The following is a 10,930-nucleotide window of genomic DNA, read 5'->3' as shown; positions in this document are numbered from 1 at the left end:
TAAAATTAGTTTTGACTCTTACCTTATCATTATCCATCTCTTGCACAAAAAAGGCCTCTCCATTGTCTCCTAGTTTCATGTGCAAATCTACGGCCTCTCCATTAATTTCTATGTCAACCTGGAAGAAAATAAATATATTCTCAAATGAAGAGAAAGTTATTCTGGGTACACAGTTCCTGTTCAGCTATCCCTTCCCTGTCACTGGGCAAATGCTTCTCAGGGAAGTGTAGGAAACCTTACAATAAACATAAAATCATGAACTTCTCTGTTTCTCTCCCCCTTCATAAGGCCATCAGTTGCCAGAATGTTTTTCTAACTCATTCAACCTATTGCTGGCTCACTCCTCTTCTCAGGAAGTTTTATAGCTCTTATATAATGTTCTGAATCTTTTTAAATGTAATTCTGAATGCTTCACTCACCACATAAATCTTTTTGCTCTTTTGATTTATAGCCTAATCTTGTATTGTGCAAGAAGTACTCCCACATGCAAATTTTAATATAATGTCTTTCAAATTCATTAGACAGGCTTCTCTTTACACTATGAGAAGCACAAATAAGAAAAATTGTCCATGTCTTCCACACGTTCATCTCACCGCTGTGCAGACCCGACTATTTCCATTTCTTCTCAGGAGAATCTTTCTCTGCCTATAACCAACCTTGCCACAAACTCCATTTTCACTGGTGGTTTGGGGTTTTTTTGGAGACTGGGACAAGCTTATATTTATGTTATATTTCAGGACACAGTAACATTTTATTGGCACAGTAACATTTTCAACTTCTACCCATCCTAAATCTTGGTATTCTTTTCTAATTCACATAACAATTGAATGATGTCCATGGTGATATTAGCATCTTTCTACTGAACAATTATAGCTACATTAGAACCTAGACTATATGTAGTTACAAATTATTTCCTAACACAATCTGTGGTGCATTACTCACTGGCAACTTCACATCTGATACCATATTGCGACGTCATTCAGCTTGGTTACATTTATCTAAAGGTCCTCACTGCTTTTTCTAGCTTCAATTAAACTCAACACTCTGTTATCTGAAAATACTACTTCATGATTAACTCTCTTTTTTTAACGATCAATGAACACGTTAAACAAAGGGATCTATTATAAACCCAAATCAGCACATTCAAAATTTTGCTCTACTGAAAATAAATGTTACAAATTTCATGGTTTGTTTTGGTTTTATTGTAAACAATGTCTTAAAAAGTATGCTTTCAAATGCAATAATCAGTAACAACCATTTTAATTGAATCTAGCCTCAACTGGGGCACTTTGTAAAGAGTATCTAAAGAAAACCTTGACTAGGATACCACAGAACATTCAGTAACTTTCATACCATTACAGTTACCCCACAGACAGAACACATTAAAATTGTTGATTTTCTTACCACTTTCTCCCTAGAACGTAGGACTCCCATCTTCCCAAAGCGTACATGGAAAGGGGAACACTGAAGATTTCCATCTGGCTGACGTACAACAATTATGTCTATACATCCTGACAATGTGGCTGGGTTTATTCCCTTATAGAGCTCCTTCACAGTTACAAACACTTGCCCTGCTAACTGTCCAACGTAATTCATGGTTTGGACCTGAAAGGCAAAAAATAGAACAAATAAGATTTTGATTCCTGCTTTATATTTTAGAGACATTTGACAGACTGAGACTCCAGCAGTGGGCTATTCTTCTGTTTCACAAATTAACAACTTCACATAGAATCATGATTTCCCACCTGATTTATTTACAGCTGACATGTGTTTGTAGAGAGCTATTAAAAGACAAAAGCAAAGGAGACCTTGTAAGTCAGAGAATTGTAACAACTTTCAAAAGTTTGTAAAATCAGTTGCATTCAAAACTACTGTCAGACTTTTACACTCTGCAGCTCATAAATATCTCCAATTATCTCCAAAAAGCATTGCTTCCAAAATCACATATCTTCCTGTCATTTATTGTGCTCTGAACAATAAATACACTTTTCTCATGTGTTTCTACAGGCTTTTAAGGTCAGGGAAAGTAAATGGTTTTAAGCAGATCTAATTTTCCACTACTCTGAAGTCAAAGGCTATTTTCCCACTTTACAGAGATTTCTCCCATTAAAAGATTATTATAATGCATATGCACGATTGATATGCATTAGGGTTTGACAAGCAACCTTCAATCCAGAGCACATGATCTTTAGAGTGCCTCCTAATGCAACTTTACCATTTTTGTTTTAGAACAGCCTTTTAGCATCAGCAGGTTTATTAAAAATTAGGCATGTGTTGATGGCTGAAGTGTTTGGTTTTATTTCCCCTGCTCCCCTGAAGCTTCCTGCTTCTCCTCTGTTAATGCAGACTCTGTTTATGCTCCCTTAATACACTTAGTACCCTAGACAGGACAGCATGCATACTTAGACATACTCAAAAATTCAAGGACTCTCAAAGTATGAATGAATTTACGCAGATAATTTCCTGAACAGTAGAGATTTTAAGGACTTCCAATGTTTATTGTTTTCACTATTTTTCCAACACCTCTTAGAGATTCTAAGATACTGATTTCAGAGAAGTCTTTGTATAAAGCGTATGCCTCCCAAAGTTCTTTTCTAGGCTGGACTACACCACCTGAACATCATTGCTAAGCTGGACTACATCACCTGGACATCAATAAAAGATTGCCTGCAGAGCAGGCAGCAGTAAAGCTCCATGGCTGGTGATGAGAACAGAACTGAGCTCAGTCTGAGAGACAGTCACTGCACTGAGCTGCGCAGCATGTGTTAACCAGCATCATCTGCTACAACAGAGACTCTCTTTCAGCTGTGTTCTTTCATAAACAACAAAAAGATGTGTGAAATGCTGTAAAAATAGTTCCAATTTTTAAATTTGATTTATACTTAGAAACAAAAAACTATTAAAAGAATCCAGTGAAAGCATTACAGTAAAAAAACTGAAAGTTAGGACATGCTATAATTTAAGCCGGTCTTTTCATGCATAGTAGTTCTAATTAATTGATGATCACCTGTCAGTTTTTTTCTGAAAGTCCTTCCATATAGAATGGACTGAAGCTTTGCTTTCTTCTCTGTTTCTATTGCAATACATGGGTATCAGGACACAGACCATGCTCTGAAGGAAGAATTAATGTTCTTTTGAACTTTGTGATAATCATCACTCATTGTCCCTGAAAAGCGATGATGGTCTCCCCATCTGACAATTGGGGAGCTGAATCACAAAAAGATCAAGATTAAAACTAGGCACTAACTTTGGAAACAAAGTGACTTTTTTGAAGTATTTAGTATACAAGATGTTATCGAATAATGAACAATCCCTAAATACTGTTTGGAGAAACATTTTTGCACATCCCTCAATTCAGGCATCTAGAAAATGCCACCTACTGAAAAGACATCACACAAAAACCTCATGGCAGAAAGGGCAAATATATTCAGTTGTCCAGCATTCAACTAGTATTAGCACTTCTGGGCTCCTATTATACATCGCCGCACCCTATGCTGTGTCACGGAACAACAGGTTGGAACAGACCTCTAGAGGTCACCTGATCCAAAAATCTGCCCAAAGGAGGGCCAACTTGGAGGCTTCCCACAACCTTGGTCCCATTGAGCTCTCAATGTCTTTAAGGATGGAGATTTCTCAGCCTCCCTGCATTCATGTTCCTATGTTTGCCTGTCCTCACAGAGAAAATTTTCTTCCCGATATCTAATCTGAACTTCCCTTGTTGCAACGTGTACCTGTTGCCTCTTGTCCTGTCACTGTGCACCTGTTCTGGCTCTGTTTCCTCTGTACCCTCCAAGAAGTAAATGAATTCCCCAAAGACTGAACAAAACTAGCTCTCCCAGCCTCTCCTTTTAAGTCATAAACTCTCAGCCCCCTAATTATCTTGGTGTCCATCATCTGAACTCTTTAAAAAGTTGGCACCACACAGGCACAGACATAAGTTCAGAAGTGAGCCTCCAAGGTGACAGACATAAAATTATCACTTTGTTTTGGAAAAATATTGCAGTTTCTACTGGGGATTTTCCTAACCTAAAGAACAATAAGAAACACATTTCTTTCTGAGTTAAGATTAAATTTAAAGATGGCTACAATTAGATTCAAAATTACATGGTGTAGTTCACTCCAGTTAATGCTTAGTCTGCTGAAGCAACAAAATTTCTAGGTGCAAAACAGCCACAACTTCCTTGGTGGGGAAGGAGTTGCTGGGCCAGTACATACACCCCACTGTTCAGAAGAGTTATGGGCAAACAATCCAAATATGAGGACTCACACATCCTCTTGACAAGTTACACCAGCAGGTCTCCTGCTAAACAGAGAATTTTGCCACTATTCTGGTTCACAACAAATCTGAGCTGCACTGCCTGCCCTGTCTTAGGACACAGTGATTATTTTTATACTCGTGAATTTAAAAAGTTAGACACCATCATCGAGCTCTGAGGCCAACTGGCAGAGCACAGCTTGCTTCCATACAGTGAAAATCTCTTATCCCTTAAAAAGAAAGTGCCACATTCAAACTGTCAGCTGGTGATGGACATTCCTTTCAAGCTGGGCTGAACCTGGCCTGTGCAATAAAATCACAGCGGAATTAAAAAACAGACTGGCAGACTAATCACTTAAACCCCACTTCCTCAGGAAAACAGACAAAAATAGCTTTATATTTCAAATGTAGGGAACAAAAGATGCTGTAGTTAAAATGGGGGAGAGTTCAGAAATTGGACTCTGATGGTTGTAGGCCCTTTACCCTGACTTTTATACACGCCAACCAAAGCTGAGATTGTTTGGAGACTGAGGTCTGTAAGTTTATACTCTAAACCTAAAGTCAGTCCATACTATGTCAGTACTCCAGGAAACCAGCATTCCTCAAACCCCAGAGAGACTGCACGTGGTTTTGGAGCAACATTTTACTCTGGCCACTCCAAGAAGTCTTTCACTTACTAACCAGGCAGCGGCAACTTCAGCAGTAAACATGAGCTTACATCATGGGTTAAACTCCCAGTGCCTGCCTGTTAATTATACTGATTTTAGTAAAACACTTGTTCTCATACCGTGCTAGTGGACATAGCATAGGATATTTTTTGTTGCTGTGAAAATTCAGGATCCTTTTGATCTAAGCTTGCAGCAAGTGAGAACGTTCTGTACTGCTTCTGTCAGGATTTTCAAATGGCTTGAGTTTTGTTCTTTGCCAGGAGACACTCCACAGCTCTATATTATGCATCTATTATGAAATTAAAAGTATTTTCTTGTGTAATTTTTAATGTTAATTTAAGTAGCATCACCTGCCAGGAAGCTCAGAAAATTTCCAACTCTTTTGATTGTTAAAGACAGCAGTGATTTTTCAGAATTTATCATCTCATGGAAAAATAAGTGAAAAATAAATAGCTAGGTGTTCCCTTATTACTTAACCGATTTATTAACTTAGCAAAGATTGACCTAACAAAGTTAATTCTTAAAAGTCTTGCTCTACTGGATGCCACAGTAAGATCAAACACACCATCGCTAGATAATCCACTTCTTTCACGCAGGTACACCAGACTATGTCCTAATTCCACTGAAAAAGCTAGTAATTGCACCCTTTTGGCCTGCTTTTTACAGCCCAGCTCTTCCCTAATACCATGTCATCTTTTTTTACCTTGTTTTGTAAAATAATAAAATACTGGAAGTCAGAGGAACTAAAGGCCTTTTTTTTTTTCCTTTTGGAAGACCCAATGTCTCCTCAGGCGCCACAACACAATGAGTAACAGGCCAGATAACCACACACATCCAAATTAATTAGGGATACAAGTGCTATTCAACATGCTTTAAAGACAGACAGTTTTGGGGAAAAAAAAACAAACCAAACCAAAACAAAACAATATGATTTAAGTAGCATGTTGTAAGGGTAATTAGAATTCTTACTCTGGAAGATATGAAATCTCCAGTACAGAAAATTTTGAAGAGCAGGACAAACAGCTGTTGGGACTGGTTTAGGAACAGGCAATTGTAATCTTTGGAACAGAGACTGTCACTGTGCCTGTGTCCAAAGCAGTAAACCCAACCATACCACATCACAGACCTGACCATTACAATTTGGTCATCTATACTGAATTTATTTAAATTACAAATTCTGCTTCCGGTACACTTTAGGCACAGGCCAATAAGCACTCTCCCAACAATTCCCAGGCACAGCCAATGAGATAAGATGGACCGGGGACTACTCCCATGGGCACTTTAGAAGTAGTCACCTTTTTTTAAAGGTTAAGAGAGCTTTATAGAATAGATATGGACAGACGGTACTAGCTGGACTGGCCGCCAAGAACGGACTTTGGCACCGTTTCATTCACTAGCAGGGATGTAACATTTAAGTCTCTTTCAGCCTCTTTTCTCAGGTTCTACAGTTATGACTCTGCACTGGTTTTGTAGGCCAGGAGAGGAAGATTTGCAGCAATGGTAAACATAACACAAACCAAATACTTAGCACAAAGGAAAACAACACATACAGACACACCTTTTGGTTATGCTTTTAATACCTGATGAGACCCTGGTCCAATACTGAAGCGATGGGCATAAGCACAAAACACTTGACTTTCCTAAGAACTTCTCCACACAACTTGTGAAATGGTCAAAGGGAGCCAAAAACTGCTGGGCCAGTGTTCAGGTAAAATGAATCACTGCAGCTCTGCTGCTGACACTGAGATTATGACAATTTTACAAACCTGATCTATCTGGTCCCCTGCTCTGCCTTTGGCTTCTGTTTTGAAGATGCAAAGCTTGAGAGAGACCAACTACATTTGGGAACTAGACTGGGGCCCCTTCAAGGGAATTATTCCTCATTTACAAAAAAGTAAGTGACAACATTTCCAAGACTACTAGGTAAGTGTTTACTGCCACTCTTTTATTATGTATCAAATATTTATTTTTTTGTTTCTGAAGCAATACAGTTTTCTTTGCAGTAACATCAACTCCCTCTACACCAATTAATGGAATTTTACTATTGACATATCCTTTACCATGAAAAACAGTATCAGAGGTTATGTTCTAAAAAAGATTTATGATAAAAATGTAGGGAAGAGAAGAAAATACTTCAGATGAAGATTCCCTAGATGGATTTTTTTTCAAAGTTAAGCTGAGCCCTTCATGTCTGTACCACAACCATAGTAATGATGACTTCTTAACTACAAAAGCTCATATAACTATCATTCCATTATTTTAAAAAGAGGTACTTCTGTTTATTAGTAAATGGTAAACACATTGTAAAGTCACTAATGCTGTGTGATATCACATTCAAAACTCTTAATATTTTAACTCATTCAGGTTAGAAACTGAACATCATTAAGAACATTTGAAAGTCTTTTTCTTAACTATTTGTTAGTTCCTACATCAATCCAACCCTAAGACACTGTCATGAATTCCTATCCCACTTTTTTTGAGTAAATTCCCAGCCAGACCCCCAAAGTGGTGCATTTCTCAGATCAAAATCAGAGCCTGGATTTACTTCCTCTAGAGGAGCAGTGAAGGCACTGCACAGGACTTTAGGAGACCTCAGTTTAGGTCCCTACTTTCCTACAAGATTCCCACACAGTCTTGGGCAAGTACTAAGGCTTAGATCTTAGAGGGTGTTTAACTCCCATTGGTTTCAAGCAACGTCTATCACTGTGGCTGTATCTCAACTGCAGCATGCCAAGCTCATCAAAGTGAAACATAGACAAACACTCTCCTTGCATATTCTTCTTTCCCGGGAAAGGAGACCTGGACACATGACTTGGAAGTGGGCCATAAGCAGCCATGACCCTTGAATTGGACAAGTTGTTGAGGGAGAACTCCAGAGCACTCTGCTGAGCAGGGTGATTCTGTTTGTTCTGTATATAGGAGGGCAAACTCTGTCCAAACCTGATTATGTGCACATTTTTTCCAAACTTCCCCATAGTCACAGCAGCATGGGACAGACCACATTCCTGCAGGTGATTTGACAATACACCTGGTCAGTTGGGAGACAGGTGCAATTCACTTGTATGTCCCATATCAGAAAGCAACCCGCAGCATAAGGCTGGCTCTGCACCAGAGTATAAGCACATTGCTTCCTGCCAGCCGAATCTCCAGGAATATTTTAGGGTTGGGACTATTCTGGGTTTAATTCTATTAGGAACTATTTGACTCCTATATCAAATTGGCCAAGGCCAGTGCCAAAAACTGTGCCTTCTTATAATGGCCAGAGAGTCAAATGGATCAAATGTCAAACTTATCTTCCAAGCTGCCAGTCCTTTCCAGAAACCACTCACTCACTCACACTCACTCACAGATACGGACTTTGACTATGAGACGACTATTCACTTGGTTCTGGTATTGCAGAATATCTTTCAAATAGTTGAAACATTACTTGGTCCAATACTTACAAAGTCCCTGTAAAGGACAAAATATTTTCTTGAGAGTAGCTGAAATCAAAACTTCAAATTGAAGACTCAAAACTTGCTTGTAATGAATCCTCATGTTCAAACGAAGGGAGGACTCACAGTCTCACAGTCAGGGTACTGGACTGGCACTCAAGAGTCCAAAAGAATGATTGCACAGCCAGTTGAAGTGTACAACCATGGTCCCCACACCAGCCTCCCCACCATTCATTCCCAACCCTCCCAAATCTTGCCCTTGTGTCAGCGCTGAAAAATAACACCACTAAAGCCATACAAAAATAAATTCCAGCTGGATCAATGGGAAGATCTGACTCACCACATACCCACACAATTGTTAGTATCAACTAAAGAAAGAAGCTGAGAAAGAGTTGGTGGTGGGTAGTACGATGGACACCTCTTTTGGTATTTCAGGCAATCTTAAAATCATATCTTAAGACTGCCTCCTCCTTCCCAGAGATCTCCTGGGAGACCTTCCACATTTCTCTTGGTCTCTCTGTGCCTCAGCTCCCCAGCTGTACCTTCCTCACAGAGGTATTTTGAGGGAACACAGACAAGGGCTGACACCTTTTTGGACTGACACTGCATAAATAAGATCAAACTTTACAACAAACTGAAAAGTACAAACTGATGCCTGAAACCAAGAACGTTTGAAATAACTGGAGAATATATGGTAGATCATGTACTGTGCTGCCCTGTGCTACTGTTCTGATGTCAGAGGAGGAATATAAATCAGAGCAGAAGCACAGCAGTAGCTCTATTCCATGCTGATACTCATGTGACTTGGCGACCTTTCTTTCAGTGGGACTGGAAAACAAATTTGTTTGTTATACATTTCCATTTTCCACATTTTCAGAGTTTAAAGTAAGCTCTTAACTGTATTTCAACTGGTTTTGATGACTGCTGTGTATATGTGTGTTCATAGATAAACAAATGTGTGCATCTGTACATCCTCAGGTATGGAAAAGGGTCAAAGACTAATACTTGCCCAACTCCCTTACAAACAGACCACACTGAGTCTGGTAAGAAGATACTATCAGGAAGCCTGTATTAGTGAATTGGAGCTATCAGAAAAGCAGAAAGTGTCTAAAACCATTAGAAGCTATTTTCATGGCTTTATGCCTAAAGTAATAAATAATTATGCTGAGTCTTTCTCATCTTATCTCCTTCAGTGTCTCCCCACTTTTTCTACAGTTCTCTTCATGGAATTAGGCTCATTTTACTGTAATAGGAGTACATCCATCTGACTTCTAACTGGGTACACTGATGACAGCAAAATCTAATCTATGTACACTAAACATTTGTCAGTATTTGTTTCTGAATACAGCAGAGACACAAATAATGCCACCCAGAAAATAAAATAAACAAAACATTCCAAAACACCCTCCAGACTGTGAACCAAAACAGAGGTCAATAGACCTATCGAGGTCAATGACTTTACATGTAAAAGGAAAAAGGAACTGCTCATTACTTCGTAATATCAGTGCTGAGATCCTGTTATTACTATGGGCCTCTACACAATTCCTATTTTTGACAGAGATAACAAAAATATTGCATACTCGTCTCCTCCCCACTCTCCACGAGATACATTCTCTTTTACCTTCTCTTCTTGAAGATAGAGGAGAAACAGTAATAGAAAAAGTAACAGCTGTTTGAGGTGGGGGGGAAATCACAGCAAAGAAACCTGAAATATCCGAAAGTTTAGTTTCATATGCAGCATTTGCACTGCTGCCAGACATGCTCTGCTATGCCATTAAATCCCTCTGGCCTGTTACCGCTTTCATTATTCCATCTCAGGGAAAGAATTAGCGAAGCAGTGGCCCTAACGCAGCAATCTGCATCAGCAGTTGCCAGCCCAAGGGAGGCAAAATCTCCTCCCTAACGTACAAGGGGAAGCAGCACACGGAGGGGCGCTGGGCTCGACAAGCCCACCCAGCTCGGGAGGAGCAGGGACCCCACACCCACACCTCCCCGCCGCTGGGTACCCCCCTCTGACGATAAACCGGGAAAGCAGCAGATTTCCCCTTTCCCTCTGACGCCCTGCACAAAGCACTGCCAAGGCCAGACGAACCCCACAGCCCCGCCGCTCGCTGTCACTCCCAAAAGCCAGACTCCTCGACAAGGAAAGAGCGGTCAGCACCGGCGGGATGCCCCGGCCGGAGGGGACCCGCTGCCTCCAGCGGCTTCAACGCTCGGCGGGGCAAGCCCGGCCTTCCCCGCCCAGCTCGGGGCCGGGGAGCGGTGCTCCCTTTCCTCCCTCTCCCCCGGCGCAGGGGCCGCCCGGAGCCCCGGCACCCACCTCGGCCTCCCGCTGGCTCCGCTCGCTGCCGCCTTTGTGCGCGCCGCCCGCCGCGGCGACGGAGACTCGCTCGGCCGTCCGGCGGTGCCGCCCCGGAGGAGGGACCGCAGCACCCGGGTAAGGCGCGATGGGGCGGGGCGGGCGCCACGGGCAGGAGCTGGAGCTGTCCTTGCCCGACCCGCCTCTTACCGGGGCACGCCGGTGGTGTGCCGCACCGGGGGCAGACCGCCCCCCGCCTTCCGACGGCCGGGGG

General features: G+C 41.3%; 1 protein-coding gene across 1 annotated transcript in view; it reads right to left on the bottom strand.

The window, feature by feature from the left end:
* The window catches only part of LOC106896629 (phosphatidate phosphatase PAH1-like), a 48,715-nt gene that overhangs the window by 3,877 nt on the left and 33,908 nt on the right, over positions 1 to 10,930 (bottom strand). Inside the window, exons 3-4 of the mRNA XM_014956746.1 lie at positions 1,405 to 1,605; positions 23 to 118 (exon numbers count right to left, since the gene is read on the bottom strand). Coding sequence (XP_014812232.1) covers positions 23 to 118; positions 1,405 to 1,605 — 297 coding nt within the window. The remainder of the gene's footprint in view (positions 1 to 22; positions 119 to 1,404; positions 1,606 to 10,930) is intronic.

This window comes from Calidris pugnax, unplaced genomic scaffold (assembly GCF_001431845.1).
Source record: "Calidris pugnax isolate Ruff unplaced genomic scaffold, ASM143184v1 scaffold171, whole genome shotgun sequence".
In the NCBI taxonomy this organism is placed as follows: domain Eukaryota; kingdom Metazoa; phylum Chordata; class Aves; order Charadriiformes; family Scolopacidae; genus Calidris; species Calidris pugnax.
The sequence above is the reverse complement of the archived record's forward strand: the minus strand, read 5'-3'. Positions and strand labels throughout refer to the sequence as shown.